Consider the following 21785-nt stretch of genomic DNA (forward strand, 5'->3'; position numbering starts at 1 on the left):
ACTTTAGACGTCAAGGGGTCGAAGCATGCTTACAATTAAAAAAAGAAATAGAATTTACTTTTTATATATCAACCTCAGCTGAAAATTCGAAAAATTTTTAGATTTATGTCCAAAACTTAGAAATAGAAAATCTCAGAGTAAAGAAAATATTCAAATTTTATTAATAAAACAAGAGTAAAGCAACCACTGGATCCTAAAGCAAGACTTCACTAAAAATGATTATAAAATAAACTACTAAAGTCCATCTCCCAAAGTTGTTCCACTGTGGCGTTAAGGACAAATTTGTGGGACGCCATTTCACAACAACGCTCAAAATTTCATTCTATTCTGATACAGTGACTTCGACTTTGGTATTTTTAGTAGTGTTCGGTTGCATCAATTTCTTCCATTAATTTCTCAATTCCTCTACATCACTATCACATGAGCTACTAATAAGAACTAAAATCAGATAGCATGTACAGTAGATAAGTGATTGGGCAATTCTTTCCTTGCATAGCTAGTTTTCGAGGCATATTGGAATCTAGTATTTCAGTACTAAGTTGGAATTTCTTGAGTCTTGACTTTAGAGCAAATCCAATGGTTGAGGGTTGGACTCCTAAATACCAATATTTAGGACTCCAACCGGGGTGTCCCAGTAAAGACTCTGTTCGTTGGGTCCACAAGAGGCCAGTAGCCCCTCATTTTGGGAGGGGCCTTTGGGAGAGGCTCCAGACCTCTCCTTACTAGCTATTGGCCATCCTGACGGCTAGTTTAGAGTGGATTCAAAAAGAGATTCACCTCACTTTATTTAATTATTTATTATTCTCTTAATATTTTTGTTTCGTAATGTTTTCTTAGTTCGTCTCTAACATATTTTGTTAGTTTTATATGTTCTGACAATCTTATAATGAAAAGGGTTAATTCTATTTTGGCCCCCTAAAGATGACCAACTGACCAAAATGGCCCCCTAAAGATGACCAACTTCCAATTTGGCCCCCCTTTTCATCTTTCCGTCATTTTCACCGTTAGGGTTTAGTGCGCTGACAATTTTACTCCCAGAAATACCCCTGCCCGTATCTACCCCCTTGATCCACGCGAATATTTATGGTCCCCAAACCTGTCCCATCAATTCAGTGAGTCAATGACTACTCACCATTAAAACCACTTCACCTACCTAGCAGAATATGAAGAGGCGGCGGCGTGAAACGTCTCCCTCAGTCATTCCTTAACCAACGCGTCTTCTTCAGTTTACAAAACGCCTCCCTCTCTCTCTCTCCCTCTCTCTATTTATCTCTCTCTGTCATTTTCTTCTTCGCTCTGTTCTTCAAAAATCTCTCTCTTCTTGCCCTAAATCCTACCAACATGAGTAGTAGTTCAAACATGGATGATGATGAAATCCGGTTCGATCCACCTTCAATGGTTGATGTTCAGGTGCATTATGGTGGTGAATGGGTTCCAGAAACGGAATGGAATGATGTTCATCATTCAGAATATGTTGGAGGAGAAACCTTACTAATCGAAGACGTTCGTTATCCACTTGAAGATCATATGACATATGATAGGTTTCTGGACTACATTTGCCATGAAATGGGGATCCCTGCAGGAACTGTTCTTGATTTGTGGACTATTATACAAGTTGAGAAGCATATAGGATTTGTTAAGAATGATACAGATCTGGAGACCAGCTTTATGGCATGTGTACCAAGTTATGGTGGTGGTTTTTTACACTTTTTTGTTTATGCTGATTTCCCTGAAATTCCCCCATTCCCTCCTGACTTTTACCTGCGTTGGAAGAAGACACCAAGAACAAAGCAAAAGGCCACTTGTCGTCGCAGGTCAAAAGGGGTTAGTCGTCAACCTAAAAGACATGTTTCAAGAAAGAAAATGCATCCCTGTAGTAAGGAAGAAAACGTTGAGGGAAATGTTGATCCCATGGAAGTTGACAAAGGGGTTTCAGAAATGGAAGTTGATCGAGAAGTAACAGTGGCAGTGGATGAAGGGGTATCTAAGATGGTAGTTGATGAAGGAGTCATTGACCAACATGGGTTTGTAGGAGTATCAGCCGAATTAGGCCAAACTGGAATAGGGGGCCAAACTGGAATAGATTGGTCCACATTTGACTGGGATAGATTCATGACGGGATCTGAAGAAGATAATTGGAGAGACATACTAAGAAGAATGGTTGGGGTTAGTGATGAGTTAGTTGGTACTCAAGTTTCAGTAGTAACAGAAGCCACAGTTGATCATCAAGTTGACAATGAAGGTGGTTTAGATTTAGGAGGTGATGTCAACCCAGAAGATAGATACCACTCAAATGATGATTCAGATGAAGATGAAGGTGACTATTATTCAGATGAAGGAGAAGGTATAGATCAGTATGACTCCAGATTTGAGGAGTTTACTGATTTTTATCAGAATGAGGATGCGTCCTCTGAAGATGATGAAGATAATGAAGGAAAAGTGGGTCAAAAAATAAATGTACTTGAAGTTGGACAGACATGGGCCACAATGGGCAAGCAAGAGCAGCAATTAGAACTCATGCAATTGCTAATCGGTTTGCCTATAAGTAAATTAAGAATGAGAAGCGGAGATTGAAGTTTAAGTGCAAGGCTGACGGATGCAATTGGAATGTCTACATTTCTTTGCTCAGTGATGGATTCACTTATAAGTTGGGTAAGAGTAACTTAGTTCATACCTGTCAAGCTGATGCTGAAGATAAAAATCCAATGGCTAATGCGAAATGGGTTTCAGGAGTGTTCATGGATCTATTTGTGGAAAACCCAGCCCTCACACCGGATAACATTCAAGCATGGGTGAAGACTAATAAGGGTGTCAACATTCGTTACAAAACAACTTGAAGTGCTAGAAACCTCATGATGGAGAAGGTGCATGGGAATTTTGAAGAAGGTTACCGAAAAACACCTGAGAGTTTCGGGAGTGTTCATGGATCTATTTGTGGAAAACCCAGCCCTCACACCGGATAACATTCAAGCATGGGTGAAGACTAATAAGGGTGTCAACATTCGTTACAAAACAACTTGGAGTGCTAGAAACCTCATGATGGAGAAGGTGCATGGGAATTTTGAAGAGGGTTACCGGAAAACACCTGAGATGGCTCGACAAATCTTGTTATACAATCGAGGTAGTATAGCTACAGTATCTAGGCATGATGCAACCGAAACATTCACAGGTATGTTCAATCTTTCCAGTTTGGCCCCCTTTTTCCAATTTGACCCCCTTTTTCTATTTTGACCCCCTTTTCCAATTTGACCCCCTTTTTCTATTTTGACCATTAGGTATGTGTGTGTGTTTCAAAGCTTCCATTGAAGGTTTTTTGAAAGGTTGTAGACCTATACTAGGATTAGATGGGTGTTTCCTTAAGGGAAAATATGGAGGTGTATGTCTTTCTATCCTTGCCCTTGATGCTACTAATGGGATTTTTCCCATTGCTATTTATGTGTGTCGGAATGAGTGCAAAGAGACATGGTTGAACTTTCTTTCAGCCGTGGGTCCTAAACTGACATTGCATCAACAACCATTGACGATTATGTCTGATAAACAGAAGGGTTTGATAGATGCTGTAGTTACTGTGTTTGGCAGTGGAAGACATCAGTTCTGCTTCCGACATATGTACAAGAACTTCAAGCGAGTACATACTGGTCTACATTTGGAGGAGTTGGTGTGGAATGCAGCCAAGTCATACACAGAAGCAGACTTTAATAAATGGATGTCTGTGCTGCAAGGTGTTAGTCCTGAGGCAAAAAGATGGTTGGAACGAGAGGCTCTCTCGACGTGGACTCGAGCACACTTCGACCACACTTCCAAGTGTGATTACATAACCAACAATTTTTCTGAAAGCTTTAATAGTATGATTCTGAAGATGAGAGATAAACCTTTGTGCAATATGATAGAGAAATATTGGCTAATGTGTATGGGTTCCTTTCATAAGCGAAGGTCCGAAGCAAAAGCATGGTCTGATGATGGTTTGGTTCCTAAGATTGAACGTGCATTGGAGAAGCTTAAGAAAAGGGTTCGATACTACGAGGTTCAACCTTCTGACGACAATCATTGGAATGTGAGTGTAAGGAGTGGAGTTCGCTGGCAAGCTAATTTGCAAGATCAAACATGCACATGTCGCGTCTGGCAGGTTACAGGATTGCCTTGTGTTCACGTTGTTGCTGTAATTACCCCAAGAAGAGAAAACTTCACGAAGTAAGTCCATTCTACTGTTCTTTGTCTATTTTGACTCCCTATTTCTAATTTGACCCCCTATTTCTATTTTAACCCCTTATTTCTATTTTGACCCCTTTTAGGTACTGTAGCTATTTCTACACTGTCAAAGCATACAGGGAGACGTATAAACACAGGGTTACACTAATCCCAGATGAATCGACTTGGGCGGAGGTAATATTGTAAAATTTCATTGCTTTTTTTATCTGGCATACCAATTCCTTATACCCTTTCTCGACCTTTCGAAGCCAAGGTATGTTGTGAAACCCCCAAGGCTATTTAGAGCAGCAGGCAGGCCTAGAACACAGAGAAGGAGAGATAAGTCCGAGCAAGCAGGAAATAAGAGCCGTGGCTATTTTTGCAGCACTTGCCATACTCACGGCCACAACAAAAGGGGATGCAGGGGACCGTACCATCAGCACCAACAAGGGGAACTGGTGGAAGACAACAACAACAACAAACTCAATCATCCTCCAGCAATCAACAAAGTCAAGCTCCACCGGTTAGGGCCCGTTTAGTAATACCAGAAAGGCCGAATGTCCCGAGATTTACTCGACAGTTTCGAAATCGTGGTGCTGGTTCATCTAATCAATCGAACAGGGGGGAGATACAGGTGGTCTCTGAAATGGTTTATGTTTAGTTTTGCAGGTGGTCTCTGAAATGGTTTGTCTTTTTTGTTAGTTCTTTTGGAAAAACTCTTGGTGTATTTTGTCTGGTTGGTTTTGATACTTTTGGAATTTTGAACAATTGGTCTATTTTGATCCTAACTTTGAATGTTAATGTTAGTTTTTTGATATTCGTCACAAATCATTTTTCTTGACAAACTTAATTGATTTAAAAGGGAATCAAACATAACCTTACAGAACCTTATAGAACATTGACCCCTAATTTCTTATTTACCCCCTAAATCAGAAATAACCTTACAGAACATTTTTCTTCACAAACTCACTGCAAAACTCATCAGAATTAAGGAACCTCAATGACTGCTTTCCCCTTTTCTTTACCTACTTTATTGTCCACTAAATCTGAAACCCAATTAAATTTGTTGCAAACAACACAAGACAAGAACTTTCTTTGGTTGATCTGTCATTGATGTTCGGATCTTCCTCCTTCCTATGCATTTAGGCCTAGGGCAAGGCGTATCCACCCATGGACAGTCTTTAGCAAAATGATCACGAAGGCCGCAATGGAAACATGAATCCTTAGTTCCCGAGCTACAAATTTGGGGTTTCTTCGTGGCATCAACTTCGTGTAAATCTTTGGCCTCATCAAGCCACTGGAACCCTGGGCATGACGAAAATTGGCAATTTAGATACTTTCTTGATTTACCTTCTTTGTTCTTAGCTGAAGACAGAAATCTAATCCCTATACATTTGGGGTTTTTGCAAGGACTGTAGATCCAAGGGCAATCAATGGTCGTATGATCTGAGTCGTCACACATTTGACACCGGTGAAGTGGTGGAGATGAAGAATTCCCCAAAGCAGGTTTCATGGAGATGAAGAATGAATTTCGGTTAGCAAGCAATGGAGGTTTTTGTGTTTTTTGTTCAACAATGGAGGTTTGTGTTGGATTTAAATGGATGATATTTTGGGGGGTATTTATGGTGGGTAGGTGAAGTGTTTTAATGGTGATAGTCATTCACTGAATTGATGGGACATGCTTTATCGAAAAAAATTGATGGGACAGGTTTGGGGACCATAAATATTCGCGTGGATCAAGGGGGTAGATACGGGCAGGGGTATTTCTGGGAGTAAAATGCCAGCGCACTAAACCCTAACGGTGAAAATGACGGAAAGATGAAAAAGGGGGCCAAAATGGAAGCTGGTCATCTTTAGGGGGCCATTTTGGTCAGTTGGTCATCTTTAGGGGGCCAAAATAGAATTAACCCTAATGAAAACACCAAACAAATTATAGAAACAATGAATCGACAAATTTTATATTTAGAGCAAGTAATTTTATAGTTGAAAATTAGAATTAAAATTTGACACGTATATATCACAAACGCAAAAAAAATCTACATATATATAAATAAGGCCGCGGCTTTGGGGAATAAAAATTATTCTCCGAGGAATAAAAAATTTAGCCGAAAAATATTGAGTTGGAGGCGTATTTTCTTTTAGTCCAAAAATCGACTTGATCAAACATTGCCCCTAATCTTCATCTTCTCTCCATCTCTCTTATGTCTCTCTATCTTATTGCTATCTCTCACTCACTGTATCTCACCATTTCTCTCTTGTTTACTTACTCTTTCATTCTTCTCTTACTATCTCTCTCTCCATTGACATCAAAGTTGAAAAGATGAAAAAATCTCATGGATTGACCTAGTTCTCTAGCAATTTCAGTAATGAAGCTTAAAGTGGGTAATTCAACATCTTCCAAATCCATCTTTTCTGAGAGAACGATTTAACCCACAGAATCCCCAATTTTTCCTCAGAGATAATCAGGCAAATACTTCTTTTCCACACATTGAACATTACCTTGAAATAACTCTCCCATGATTCACAAATTCTTGCAAAACAATGGGGGGTTTCAGTTTAATCAAAACATCATGACTCAACACAAGTGACATCTTGTGCGATTTCACACTCCCGTCGGCAACCAACGGCTTAGCAATCACTGGAAATTTCAAACCATCCATGGCAGTAGATCTAACAAAGCATCAGTATTATGTAACCTTTCAATTGATTCAGGTTGATCTATTATCAAAACATTAGGGTTTTCAATGAATACTCCTCTAACTGTTTACACCCTTCATCACCAGATAATTTGTGAAGAATATAATCAAAAGGACCTTGATCTATGAATTATTAGAATCAATTTGAATGAGAGATTCATCAAAGAAATCTGAATAAAACTCTCAATTTTCTAAGAGGCAAGAGTGTAACCTATTGTTCTTCTTGATTCAGACATCTTCTTGTTCTCTATAACTATCTATATAAAAAAATTCGGTAACTTAATGAACATTTATTAGTACCAGGAAGTTAACCAAGAAAAGAAGCATGAAACAAGATAGAGAAGAGGGTAACAATGAGTGAGATACGAGAAAGAAGAGGTCGCAATGGTGGTCCGAATGTTTGTGGTGGGAAGTTGTGGTGGTAAAGGTGATAGAGAAGATGAAGATTAGGGAGCAATGTTTGATCAAGCGAGTTTTTGGACTTAAATAAAATATTCCCCCGAGAATGTATAAAGAAAGATGAATCCCCTAGAGAATTTATTCCCTTGAGATTATTCTTTATTCCCCAAAGCCGCGACCATAAATAATTGGTTTGAACGACACATAATCTTGTTTAATAATGCACTTATAATCCAAGACTTTAAACTAATCTCGGTAGTTCATAAGAAGCTCAGCAATTTATCATAGGTAACTGTATTAGGCTTTTTATTGTTTAATATAATTGAATGTGTCCCCATAGAGAAAATTCTATGCATCCGCCACTGTTGGAGGGGGAGTCTGAGTGTTCCGCTGAAGAAAGGTATAAGCGTTGTCTCACGTAGGAATTTCTTAACATAATTTGTATAACAATAATATTGAAAAAAATCTGGCAAACATTTCATAATTATTATTCAGCTCAAAAGAATTTATGAAGACTAAAACACCAATTTGTCATGTGGTTCAACTAAATCTATATAACTTTTTCTTGACATGTCGAATTTCATATTTAAAAAGATTTTTCCATTATCTTCTTAACAAAATCTACTTTTCTACTTTTTCCTTAAATTTTTTTTTCATTATCTTCTTAACAAGATCCACTTTTCTATGCAAACTGAGTTTGCTTTTGCAATGTTGCAAACTCAGTTTCAATTTGTGTTTTGCAAACTATGTTTGCACAAGTTTATAGTTGTAAACAGAGGTTGCAAATTCCTGCAAACTCGATTTGCACCTGTAACATATGGGTTTGCAAACTCAGTTTGCAGATCTTTCAAAATGGATTTGCAAATCTCGCGAAATTAGTTTCAAATCTGTAAAAGAAATACAACATAGAGAAGAAGAAAATTGGTTTGTAGTTCTCCAATTTCCAAGGAGCAGATCCACAGATTGATTATAAAAAAAAAAGAACTCGAATAGATCTACAAATTCGCTCTCCATGCAACTCTCTCACACTTTCTCTCTCTAATGAAACTAAATGATAAGCATATAGTATTCTCTATAAGGATGGAGACGACATTACATGAGTGAAGAAGAATAAGGAAAGCCCCTAAAAAAAATCTAATGGTGTGTTTGGTCCCAGGATTCTTAAGTAGGATTTTTGTCAAAAAAGGGATTTAGTAGGAATCAAGAATCTTTGGCCTATTTGGCTACCAAAAATCCTAAAACTCTTGAATCCTAATTCGAAAATTTGTATTGCACCAAACCCTAACCCCCAGGATTTGCTAGGATTTTGGATTAATAAACATAGATTTCAACTTAAAAATCAATAAAAAAAAAATATTTCCTTCTACAAAATAATTATTTTAAAAGTATTTTTTTCTACGAAAAATGTTTTTCTCGAAAATCATTATTTTCTTCAAAAAATCGTTTTTTTCCAAAGTCCGATTTTCCTTACAACTGTTTTTTCCCGAAAATCGATTCTTCCCCAAAATTTTTTTTTTCCGAAAACATATTTTTTTTCCTCCAAACCCGTTTTTTTTTTACCGAAAAAACTTTTTTTTTCTCGAAAACCGTTTTTTCGATTATTGAAATTTCCCAAAAACTTTTTTTATTCATGATGACCGTTTTTCCCCAATTGTGTTTTTCCAGGAAAAAAGGGTTTTCGAAAAATATCGCTTTCTGAAAAAAAAATTATTTTCATGAAAAAAAGTTTCATAAGATCTCAGTTTTCAAAAAAAAAAAGTTATCGTCTTTTTTTTCTGGGAAAAAGGGTTTTCGAGGAAAAAACGACTTTCGAAAAAAACTTATTTTGAGAAAACCAAAAATTGTTTACGAAAAAAAATTGGGAAAACGGTTCTCGAAAAAAAAAATTATGAAGAAAACAGAGAGTTCTCGAGTGAAACGATATTTAAAAAAACGAGTTCCGAGAACAAGGTTTCTTCAATATTTTTTAAAGATGCGTTTAAAAATACTCAAATAATAATAAGTCATAGGATTCTTATTAGTTACCAAACAAATCAAAAAGTATTACTTGGATTAATGATTCCGTCATCCAAACAACCATAAATTTTTTTTCTAGAAAGAGAGGAAGTTTTAATGTTTAAGGGTAGTTTGGGAACCAAAAAATATAGGAAAAGAACTAATTGTTAATTACTTATACTATTTTAAACTTTATGTATCATTAGTCATAATATCTTGACATCTTTTACTTATTAAAAAAAATACTTATGTTTTTGGTTATCATGGATACATTTTTTAACCCAAACAACTGTTTTCTAAAAGTTGATAAGACAATGTTTTTACAGTCCGTGAACAGTGACATGCCAAATTTGGCAGATCACTGTTCATCCAAATTGGTGAATGGCTGGGCCTAGGGGTGGGATTTTGGCGTGGAAACCCGGAACCCGCTCACGACCGTCTGAGTCCGAAGGGTCTGTGATGGTTCGATGTCCGAAACGGTCCATACTCGCCCGACCGAAAGAGCTTAAGCAGAGTCCTTACCCGGTGATCCGACCGAGTCCGCCCGCTTGTATAGTCCACCCGACCGAACCCGTCCGTTTATCCTACCCGTTGTACCCGCCCGTCTATATGATTGATTTTAAACCTTTAGATTTGTAGGGTTAGTTACAACTGTTAGATTTCAAGAGTAAAAATATATAACCATAAAAATTACTTTTCTTAATCTTGTCTTCGCCTCTCTACTCTACTCTAGTCTCTCTTTCTTCCAACATCTCAATATCTCATTAGTATCCCAAGAATCCACAATGCACATGTTATTGTCCTCGTAATCTATGAGAAATCTCAATGATTATCTTTTAATTTTGTATTCATTTACTTTTTGGATTGTAAAGTGGGAGTTTAGATTTGTATTTAGCTACTAAACAATATTAACTTCGAATAAAAATTTCTTTATTTTTTCATTAGTGATCGATGCCCGACCAACCGATACCCGGTTTGCCCGAGTATCAAAACGGTCACGCACGAACACTTTGTTGGAGAAAAATCCTAAATGTCCACCCATTTTGTCTGGATGTCCGAGTGGACACTTAGCACTTGTGTCCTTTCCGTCCGAACCTATTGAGTTAGTGTCCATTCCCTGCCCGTTCGGACCGATTCCCACTCCTAGGTGGGCCTTCCCACTTTTGGTATTTTATTGAGTTCCTTTTTTATTTATTTTTCCCTTTAGTCCTTTACTCATTTTAATATTTGCGTTTGGTCTTCATAAAATATTTTTGTTTGGTACTCATAAAACAATAAGATGTCCTAATAGTTTAGTTTGTAAGTAAGTCTTGTAAGTTGTAAGTCCAATTATTATTTTAATAAATAAATTGTTACCTTATTTTATTTAAAAAGTGAGTTAAAAATGAATTGTCTTTGGAATCAAAAATGTGAAAAGATCAAAAGATTTGGTGAAAATTCTTATTTAGTGTTTTTTTTGGTGCAACCCATTGGGATGCTCTTACTCTAAAACGTTTGTAAGTTTTCAGTGTGTATGATAAGGCCTAAACATTGAAAGCAATGTTCTATGACATCAAAATTAAGGTTTGAGTTCTTTTTTGTTGTTGTTGTTGAACAATTAAGGTTTGAGTTGACTTAAGAAAGATGCTAATTCTACTCCAATCAAGTGAGAAACTTAGAAAATGGTTTTCTGAAGTATTTACTTCCTAGTCAAATAATTTGACCATTCAAAGATTTCATGAGATTTTTCAAAGGTATTTTATTCTACCAGAAGAGTTGACCAATTGGGTGGAATAGGATGAGCTAAACATGTTGAAAATGTTTGGTAGGAATCATGAAACAACAGTAGTACAAATTCTCAACCAACAAAGAGACAAAAAATATCTCTTTAATTTAGTCAAATATGAATTCAGGATGACTAAATGAGTAATAAAGAAATCATCAAATTTTCTGTCATTGAATCTGTTAGTATCTTTCATGACTTCAAAACTTCAATTCTTCACTCTTTGTTTATATATAAATACTTAAACTTAAACCCAATTTTTGTAATTAATTCAGTCATGAGAGCTTCATTTCTTTTTATCCTTTTTACTATCTTCTTTTGCTTTCTTCATCATTTTTCTCTCTCTCAATCTCTACCTCGCTTTGACAACACGACCGATCGTGACGCTCTCCTTGCGTTCAAGTCCGTAATAACTCTCGATCCGAATGGAGTTCTTAATACTTGGAAAACTAACAACTCTTTCTGCAAATGGGATGGTGTTATTTGCAATCCTAACAAGCTTCGGGTCATCGGTTTAGCTCTTGGGAATTTCTCTCTAGCTGGTACTATTTCTCCTCACCTTACAAATATGTCGTTCCTTCGCATTCTTGACCTGCAAAATAATAGCTTTAGTGGTTCTATTCCTCAAGAAATCGGCCGTCTTTTTCGCTTAGAAACATTGATTCTAACTTCAAATTTCATCCATGGAACCATTCCTTCATCTCTTAGATACTGTTCTAAACTTCGCGTTATCGATCTTTCGAGGAATCAGATTGAAGGATCTATTCCACCTGAATTAAGTGAGTTATCAAAACTTGAAGACCTAAGTTTTGCAAGGAACAATCTTACGGGTATTATACCACCTTCATTTGGAAATCTTTCATCTCTCAACAATCTTATATTGATGTCTAATAATCTTCATGGACTGATACCAAATGAATTGGGTAATCTCAATCTTCTTCTGCAACTTCAGTTAGCAGATAACAACATTACAGGTAAGATTCCTTCTTCATTATACAATATTTCTTCATTGATCATTTTCGGTTTAGCAAAAAACCGAATTTCAGACCGTCTTCCGTTTGATTTGTTCACTAAATTACCAAAACTTGGAACTTTTTTTGTGGGTGGTAATTTGTTGGAAGGACCCATTCCTTCATCTCTTTCCAATGCTTCGAATCTTGAACGAATCGATCTTTCTGTTAATAGATTCACAGGAACAATTCCTCTGCTGCATAATCTTCCTAATATACAAATTCTGAATCTAGAGATCAATTACTTGGTTAGTGACCATAAAAATGGTTTAGAGTTCATAAGTTCACTAGCGAATTCTACCGTTCTTCAAGTATTTTCAGTTGCTACGAATCAGCTAACTGGTCGACTTCCTCCTTCGATTGGTAACCTCTCGCGCCAACTTTCTCTGTTAGTCATGGCAGAAAACCATTTTGAAGGACACATACCTGAAGAAATTGGGACCTTGAGTGGGTTGAGTTTGTTGTCTCTAGAATCAAATTCCTTTACAGGAAGAATCCCTTCAAGTATTGTTAATCTTCAAAATTTGCAAAGACTTTCCCTGTTCTTGAATCATTTATCTGGATCAATACCTCAATCACTTGGAAACTTGACTAAATTGTTTGAATTGAACTTGAATACCAATAATTTTACTGGAAGAATACCTTCGAGTTTATCAAACTGTGAATCTCTTCAATTCATGGATCTCTCACTAAACAAGTTAGATCAAGACATACCAAAGGAGATTTTCTCACTCACAAGTCTTGGAACACTTCTCAATCTATCACATAATTCTTTAACTGGTTCATTACCTACTGAAGTTGGCAATTTGAAAATGGTTCAAGCCATTGATATCTCAAATAACAAGCTTTCCGGGACCATACCGATAACCATTGGAGATTGTTCGAATCTTTTGTATCTTGACTTGTCTAGCAATTCCTTTCAAGGATCAATTCCTAACTCACTAAGCAAGTTAAAAGGTATAGAGTATATCGATCTTTCATCTAATAATTTATCTGGTCCGATTCCATCTTCTCTAGAATCACTTCAGTTCCTTGAGTTCTTGAATATCTCTGTTAATCAACTCCAAGGAGAAGTACCAAACAAAGGGATCTTCTTGAATTCCACCATTATTTCTTTGGGCAAAAACAAGGATCTTTGTGGTGGTGTACCAGTATTTGAATTACCTCATTGTATTGTCACTAAAAACCACTCGGGTAGATTAAGAAAGCGACGAATCGTTGCAGCCGTGGTGGGTTCAGTAGCTTCTGGTCTTCTGATTGCTTTGCTTGCTTTCTTGTTCTTTGTTTGGAGATCAAAATCAAAAGACAACCCGAAGAACGATGAAGATAGATCACTTAATGATCCCAACAACAAAATACATTCCTACTATCGTCTAAAAGTTGCAACTGATAACTTCAATTCTAGAAACCTGATTGGAGAAGGAAGCTTTGGATCTGTTTTTAAAGGAATTAACAGAGATGGGTCACTAATGGCTGTGAAAGTATTCAACATGGATCAACGTGGAGCTTCAAAAAGTTTTCTATCCGAATGTGAAGCTCTTCGAAACATTCGACATAGAAATCTAGTTAAGATCATAACTGCATGTTCAACGAGCGAGTTCAAGGCATTAGTACTGCAGTTTATGCCAAATGGGAGTTTGGAAAGTTGGCTCTATAATTCTTCGAACCGTGATTCTTTAGAGGAGGAAAGACGGTGTCTGAATTTTCGACAGAGGTTGGGTATAGCAATGGATGTTGCTTCTGCCATGGAGTATCTGCACCATGAATGTGAAACTCCTGTGGTGCATTGTGATCTTAAACCAAGTAATGTCCTTCTCAACGAAGAAATGACTGGTCATGTTAGTGACTTTGGACTAGCCAAGATGCTTCACTTGAACTCTTCTAATCAAACAAGTAGCACCCTCGGTTTAAAAGGATCGATCGGTTACATCGCACCAGGTATTTCTCATCTATACTAGAACACGACGTTTAGGTGACTTAAGGTGGAGTTTGTTTTATTGATTGTCTAAAGTTGACTCGCCTGTCTGACTTTTTTCGGTTTGGGGCATAATAGTAGCTTTAGGTTATTGCAAATAATGAGCTCTTAATTTAGACTTAGTTTATGTATGAGAATCAAAATCAGCCCACACCAACCCTTTAGATAAGTCAGACGTACAAATCATGATAAACAAGCATTCTAGAAGTGGACTTCAGTAAATTTCAACCTCGGAACAGATTTCATACAAATGTTGTTAGCTAATGAACATGCCTCTTGTTTTACTTGAATAAACTCCGTTTTTTACTGCAGAGTATGGTTTACAGGGAGGTGTATCGACTAAAGGCGATGTTTATAGTTATGGGATTCTTCTACTAGAGATGTTCACGGGAAAGAAACCGACAGATGAATTATTCACAGAAGGATTGAATCTTAAGAAATGGACAGAGGCTGCATTTCCTGATAGAGTGATGGAGATCTTGGACGAAAACTTGATAGAGGAATGTAGTAAATTGGGGAGTAAGGATTGCATTATTTCAGTGTTCAAGGTAGGTTTGTTATGTGCAAACGAAACATCAGAAGAGCGACCTGACATGAGATCTGTGTCTACCATAATCAAGAGAGTGAACCATATTATCCCGACAACTACTCATGATAGTTGTTGTTAGACTTCGTCATTTCCTGAAGGCATAATTCCATTTCCGTTGTGTATTTGTAGTTATAGAAAAAGGGGGTTAATTACTGTCTAAAAAATTCGATATTAATCCAACTTTGAAGTTTCATGTACAAAGAGAGGTATTTTCGTCAGTCTGACATATGTAATTGACATCTGCTGACCACTTAACATTCATTTGACAGCAAAATCCGAATTGGAGGTCAACGCTAGACATAGTTCTAAATTGGGAATGTAGTCCTAATATCACTATATAATTGAGGGTACCCCTTCTTTGATTACTATAAGAGAATGAAGGAGAGAAGGTATTGAATTGTATTGAGTAATCGAAACACAGACAGAACTCCCCAACTTATAGGTTCTTACAATCAGAGCTCATTGAGTTTAACTAACTCTTAAAACTACTAATCCTCTCCTAAGTACATCATTAGGTTAAAAGAATATAAGTCTTCTTTATTACACTTCAATTATACTCCTTATGGTCTTACAGTCCCCTCCACAAACTAATACTGCGGAGCAGACATGAGTTGCCCATAAACCCTTCAAGAATAGGATGGGAGAGTCCCTTGGTAAAGACATCTGCCAATTGAGCAGAAGAAGGAACATGAGCAAGACTAAGACTAGGAGTTGTCATGCTAGCGGCATAGTAAGCCTAGCGTGCTTGCTTAAGCCATGCTCCTACCACGCGTATTCAAGTCTGTCATGTCGACCTACTTTGACTCCAGCTAGCCACGTGCCTAGATAACTACAGATTGGGTCAGTGTAAATTCCTAGTATCTTGCCGCACATCAGGGTCATGGGGGAAGACCGAGTCTCGCATTACTTTGAGAGAGTAGACTGCATCTACCGCGAACGAGCAGACTATAAGCGGTGTCATCATAGGACTGAGTAGTTCTCCCCGAGAGATCAACAACTACCTTCAAAACCCTAGTAGGATCCTACTCTTTCGGATCTAAGGAGCTCCGCACCCCAGGGGTGACTACTCTCTTCATACTCTATAAATACGGAGAGCCTCCTTCATGCAAAGGGTTCTGAAAATCTCAGTCGAAAATCACTTAACGATTAGCAGAACAAAAGTCTTCTTCTTCTCCGATCATCTCTTAGCTAGCTAGCCATGCAAGGAAGTTCCAGCCAGAAGTCATCCACTCCACTTATTTGGATCTCACTAGAAGCACTATGTTCGTCATATTTCTCGCTAGTTTACTCTTTAGATATCCTTCCACTATACCCCGACAATCTACTCCGTCGGCTTAGTAGGCTACGAATCTACCTGACTCATTACTTTGTCCAATTAAGCTCTGGTCCTAAAATTGGGGCCGACCACAGATCGAAAGGTGATGTGGCATGTTTCAACTGGTCAGGCCATTCTCTCTCTCTTCATGGCCTGACCAATTGGGGCCAGCCACGTGACCTTTCGCCACGTGGTGACATCAAATTTCGGCCCGCCACGTGGTGACATCAAATTTCGGCCCATTTAATGATTACTTTCATTCCCTATATTTTTCCTTGTGTTTTAGTCCACCTAGGAGTGGACGGTAACAAGGAAGTGGGCAAGACGGGCTCCCTAGCTATCGACATGGATAACCTTTAAGGTAGATTTAGTTTAGATACAAGAGGCTACAAGTCAAAGCCTACTGAAGACCTACACGAAATCAACAATCTTCGTTTTCGAGTCAACTCTCTGTCTCTCTCGTGATAGACGGTTGATTCCTATTTTGCTCTACGGTAAGTCTAAGTCTACTTTTGTAGTCTCTTCTATCATTTCTCTTTAAACTACATTGCAGTTTCCGGTAAAAAAAAGAAAAAAAAAATCTAATCTTCGTTAGTTTCTCTCTGTTACAGGTTATAGAGAAGAACAGGGAAATTCCTAGTTGATGAGAGTTTCAGATCCTCAGATCAGCAATCACCAAAGACTGGAAGAAAATGAAGATGAGCATAAATTTAACATACATAAATTTTATTTTATGTTATGGACAATAACACATTGGGAGTTGAATAAAGAGAAGAGAGATGATGGTTCCATGAATGGTGTACTTGTTGCAGGATGTTGCCAACCGTCTGATGAAGGTGGAGATAATGATGATAATTCAGTACTTCCACTGTTGTCGTCCTTACCTTTCCTCATTGTCTGGTCATGAAGATTCCCATCAGCTTGATCTTGTAAATCATGGGTATTTGGAAATGGCAGAGGAGGTGGAGTGAGAACAAGAGGAGAAAGGAGGGGAATTGGGCAACTCAGATACATGTTGTCGTTGTTGTTAATGGTGGTGGTGGTGGTGGTGGGTTCAAGGCGGAGGATGGCTGGTGCAAGATTTTGTAGCCTACTTGGTTGCTTCTCTCCTCTGCATCTGTTTCCTTTATGCAAGACATTTTCCATGATCTCAGATCCTCTTCTCTCTCTCTGTCTCTTGCTTCTTAAATGGAAGATTCATGGGAGAGAAAGAAGGCATCGGTTACGAAAGGCAAGAAAGGAAGGAGATGGAAAAGCTGTCAAATGACCAGAAAAGGTAATGTTATTTGCCCATTTTCCTGTCCAAGTCAACTTTTTAAGAGCCGTTTTAACCTCTTTATTCTGTGTCACAATTCATTAACAAAAATGATGTGCACCAGGCCAATATCCCTGCGGAATCCGGTCTGGATTGACCAAGTACCCCAGACGGAATTCGACCGAGATATTGGTCGGGCATACCATCACTGTTGATTTATTAAGGAGTATGGAATTTCTCAATCTCTTATAACAAAAAGTCATGGTGTGTTTGGATGACAGAATCATGAATCCGCGGATTCATGATTCATTCGGATTCATGAATCCAAATAATATTTTTTGGTTTGTTTGACAACTAATAAGAATCCTATGATTTATTATCATTTGAGTATTTTTAAATAGTATTTTTAAATGAATCTTTAAAAAATATATTAAATAAACCTTGTTTAATAGAGGGTCCGTGGGTATATGGCCCAAAATAATGTTCAAAAAGGGTTTAGGGTCCAATCTTCCCCAAAAATGGATTTTTAGTCCTTTTGCTCTTGGGACTAAAAACCCTTAATATATATTACATAATTCCTTCCATGTCCCAGTCGTTTTTCACGGGATTTTAATGTGTGGGGCCGCACAAAAATTTCAAACGGTTTAATGTACCTTGATTTTAAGATAAATTTAGGAAAAAACGGTTAGATTCTCACGAAAATTTCTCTCTCTTCTATAATCTGTTTAGAAACAAAATCTAAACTTTCCCAAATCAATTTTCTCTCTCTTCTTTACAGATTTAATATGGAGATTTATTAGCCAAAAATATGGAGATTTATTAGAAAAAAAAAAAAGATAGAAACAAATCATAATTTCTCTCTCCTCTAAACAGATTTGTAAATCAAATTTTCTCTTTCATATTATCTGAATCAATCTAGGATCAATTTAGCGTGATTTGGGGGTTAATATACAAAACATATATATCACTTTCTCTCACTTAACTTTCAGTTTTGGAAATAGTATATTTTTCTGGGAACATTAAAGCAGCATTTGTTTTCGTTTTTACTCATACATAAATACAAATCGAATACAAATTATGAAACAAATACGTAAATTATGTATTATTTATGACGAATAAACCATCATTAGTCAAGTATACAACGTAATTTATCAAATGTATTTGGGTCTTGTTCAGTAAATTACACATAATTTCTATTACATAACACATAATTTCTTTTACATTACACATCGTTTACATTCTGTTACCAAAAAATCGTTTACACTATATTGTCGAAGAGCATATGTAGTCTTGAGCAGGACAAACAACATTTACACTATATTGTCGAAAAGCGTATCCAAATGATTTTGCACCACCAGGAAACAAATGACCAACTTCAGTAGCAAATTCCATAAGTAACAACAAAACTGCAAAAAGAAAACATATACATTTGTTAACAAAACAAACAATTTACTAGAAACGACATGTATAATGGAAAAAGGGTTAATTCCGTTTTGGCCCCCATATTGTGACCAACTCACCGTTTTGGCCCCCAATTGTGTCCGGCAGTTCGTTTTGGCCCCAATTTCCTATTTGGCCCCACCATATTTTTGTAAGCTTCTCCATTATACCCTTATGGCAAATTCGTAATTTAAATGTGTTTTCTTTCTCTTTGTCCACCTCACCAAGCAATTTCCACGTCACATTTGTCCACATAAGATCGCCGGAATATGTCGCCGGAAAATGTCGCCGGCGACATCATTTCCGGCGACCACCATTTTTTTTTTTTTTTTAACTTCTTCTTCTCCAACCATCTCCTTCTTCTTCTCCAACCATCTTCTTCCTTCTTCTTCTCTCTCTTTCTCCTTCTTCTTCTCTCTCTCCTTCTTCTTCTCTCTCTCTTCCCCTCTTCTCTCTCTCTTCCCCTCTTCTCTCTCTCTCCCCCTCTTCTCTCTCTGTTAGGTTTCCGGCGAAGGGAAACCCTTCGCCGGAAACCGTCTGGATCTGGGGAAAACCCCAGATCCAGACCCCTCTTCGTCTGGAAATTTCCAGACGAAGAGGAACCCCTCTTCGTCTGGAATTTCCAGACGAAGAGGACCCCTCTTCGTCTGGATTTTCCAGACGAAGAGGAACCCCTCTTCGTCTGGATTTTCCAGACGAAGAGGACCCCTCTTCGTCTGGATTTTCCAGACGAAGAGGTGTCTGGATCTGGGGTTTTCCCCAGATCCAGACGGTTTCCGGCGAAGGGTTTCCCTTCGCCGGAAACCTAACAGAGAGAGAAGAGGGAGAGAGAGAGAAGAGGGGAAGAGAGAGAGAAGAAGAAGGAGAGAGAGAGAGAAGAAGAAGGAAGGAGATGGTTGGAGAAGAAGAAGGAGATGGTTGGAGAAGAAGAAGGAGATGGTTGGAGAAGAAGAAGTTAAAAAAAAAAAAAAATGGTGGTCGCCGGAAATGATGTCGCCGGCGACATTTTCCGGCGACATTTTCCGGCGACCTTATGTGGACAAATGTGACGTGGAAATTGCTTGGTGAGGTGGACAAAGAGAAAGAAAACACATTTAAATTACGAATTTGCCATAAGGGTATAATGGAGAAGCTTACAAAAATATGGTGGGGCCAAATAGGAAATTGGGGCCAAAACGAACTGCCGGACACAATTGGGGGCCAAAACGGTGAGTTGGTCACAATATGGGGGCCAAAACGGAATTAACCCATGGAAAAATTATGCATACTGTTTGTTAAACTTCATAATGTGTTAGGAGACAAACATAACGTTAGTTCGAATCACAAGGTCACTGTTATGTGAAAAAATATGTATAATGTGCAATAAATTACATATAATTTTTGGAACATTTATTGTACTATAAACGGCAACTGTTTTGTGAAAAAAGTACGCGTAATGTTGAATAAATTATATTTAATTTATGCAGATTTATAAGATGTTTTTGATATTATTTATAAAGTATGTATAATTTGTAACAAAATACATATATTTTACATTCTGTTATAAAAACATCGTACAAAAGACGTATGCGTTATGTATGTGTTATGTTCAGTAAACATCATGTAATGTCGTGTAAATTATATATCGTTTACATTCTGTTACAACCAAATCCTACTAGATCTACTCTGGATAAAAAATGATATGTAATTTATTGTAAACGATCCGTAATTTATGTTAAATTATATATCGTTTGCATTCAGTTATAACAAATCTTACGAGATCTTCTCTGCATCAAAAATTGTACGGAAACCTTGATGAAGATTTGAAGAAATGATCTAAAAATCTGTAACCTAAAACTACTAAAAAGTAACAAAATACATAGATACAAACACTTCTTAATCGCATTATCTTCAGTAAAGACGGATTTAACATTAACATAATAAAATCGGTTATGAATCTTAGAGAGAGAAAATCCTGAATAATGATGAAGATTTGATTAGATGATACAGAGAGAAATTCGATATTGAATTTGTAAGAATCAGTCATGAAGGATTGTCTCATCAAAATATATATCATTCAATAAATTTTTAGAGAGAGAAAGACAAGAATTTCATATTCATTTGAAACAGAATCATTTAAGAAGATGATTGTTAACCTGTTTAACAATATTAAGAAACTGTTTTTGAATATCTCTAATGAATATTAAACACAAATTTCTTTGCTTTAATGGAAGATTTTCAGTAGATTAAGGTGTAGAGAGATAATCAATTATCATAAAATAAAACAAAATCACAAAAATTAATAACTTGATTAATGTTTTACCTGATTAACAATGGTGATTTGATTTCAGCAAATCAAAAGAATATGAATCAAGGTGTCTGATTTAATGGAGGATTTACTTTCGAATCAGATGAAGAGAGAGAGAGAGAGAGAGAGTGCAGAGACAATAAGGTTTCGGTTAGAAAACTTACTGATTATGAGAAGATTGATGTGGCGTGAAAATGCCACATTTAGGTCACTTAACTTTGATTAGTTAGTTCTTTTCGGGTTTTATTTCTAATTATTTATGTGTTTTTATTGCTATGTAGTTTATTTGGGGTTTGGCGTGTAATTCGGAATAAAGAGAGCGAATTATCACATTTTCATCTTATGCAGCAAAAGGGAAGAAAAGAGCACCAGGGGTATTTTGGTCATTTTGGTCAAAATCAGAAGTCAAACAACAAGTGAAGTCAATGACGAGTCCGACAGTGAAAACGGAAGTCGATTCGGAGTTCGGACGGAGAAGTTGTGAATGAAAGAAGCCGAGGTTCGGTCTTGAAACAAGGATTCTATGAAGGCACCCCCCCTTGGTTCTAAATGTAGAGACAAGATGAAGGCACTCCCTTGCTTTAGATAGAAGCCCAACCCAAGAGCCCAAAGAGGAAGAGAATAATAGAGAACTTATGAGCACCCTCTCTTTGGTCCAAGTCAAATGGTCTAAGACTTAGTCAAGTTTGACTAAGTCTAAGGTTGTGTATACACAAGTGAGAAAAAGGGAAAAGGAGGAAAGGATTTTCATCATCTTCTTCACTAAGAAGCAAGATAAAGGGGTGGCTAGGGTTTGGTGTTCTTCACCAAAAACAACAAAAGTTTGAGCTAGAGAAGGGTTTGATAGCAAGAGAGTGAAGGAGAGAAGGAGGGT

The 21785-nt window shown here is 37.2% G+C and overlaps 2 protein-coding genes and 1 pseudogene across 2 annotated transcripts; 2 read left to right on the plus strand and 1 right to left on the minus strand.

The window, feature by feature from the left end:
- The first annotated feature begins 2922 nt into the window (after window positions 1-2922).
- LOC147558047 (uncharacterized) lies at window positions 2923-4849 on the plus strand. Its single transcript, XM_086658981.1, has 4 exons — window positions 2923-3169; window positions 3276-4191; window positions 4293-4383; window positions 4574-4849. Exons 1-4 carry the CDS (start codon window positions 2923-2925, stop codon window positions 4847-4849), a joined length of 1530 nt encoding a protein of 509 aa, XP_086515107.1.
- Window positions 4850-6392: 1543 nt separating this feature from the next.
- On the minus strand, window positions 6393-7248 carry LOC147558048 (inositol-tetrakisphosphate 1-kinase 1 pseudogene; annotated as a pseudogene).
- A 3939-nt stretch (window positions 7249-11187) lies between these two features.
- Window positions 11188-14815, plus strand: LOC147558049 (uncharacterized). The gene is made up of 2 exons (XM_086659614.1): window positions 11188-13988; window positions 14338-14815. The coding sequence occupies exons 1-2, from the start codon at window positions 11318-11320 to the stop codon at window positions 14691-14693; spliced, it is 3027 nt and encodes a 1008-aa protein (XP_086515740.1). The 5' UTR covers window positions 11188-11317; the 3' UTR covers window positions 14694-14815.
- Window positions 14816-21785: the final 6970 nt, after the last annotated feature.

This window comes from Eschscholzia californica, unplaced genomic scaffold, assembly GCF_041429995.1.
Source record: "Eschscholzia californica isolate CP2 unplaced genomic scaffold, dmEscCali1.0.p SCAF_2, whole genome shotgun sequence".
Lineage (NCBI taxonomy): Eukaryota > Viridiplantae > Streptophyta > Magnoliopsida > Ranunculales > Papaveraceae > Eschscholzia > Eschscholzia californica.

Coding starts and splice junctions, on each gene's coding strand:
- LOC147558047 (XM_086658981.1), top strand. CDS start 2,923: ATGGATCTATTTGTGGAAAACCCAGCCCTCACACCGGATAACATTCAA. Junction 3,170..3,275: donor TGCAACCGAAACATTCACAG/GTATGTTCAATC, acceptor TTTGACCATTAG/GTATGTGTGTGTGTTTCAAA. Junction 4,192..4,292: donor AGAAGAGAAAACTTCACGAA/GTAAGTCCATTC, acceptor GACCCCTTTTAG/GTACTGTAGCTATTTCTACA.
- LOC147558049 (XM_086659614.1), top strand. CDS start 11,318: ATGAGAGCTTCATTTCTTTTTATCCTTTTTACTATCTTCTTTTGCTTT. Junction 13,989..14,337: donor GATCGGTTACATCGCACCAG/GTATTTCTCATC, acceptor TTTTTACTGCAG/AGTATGGTTTACAGGGAGGT.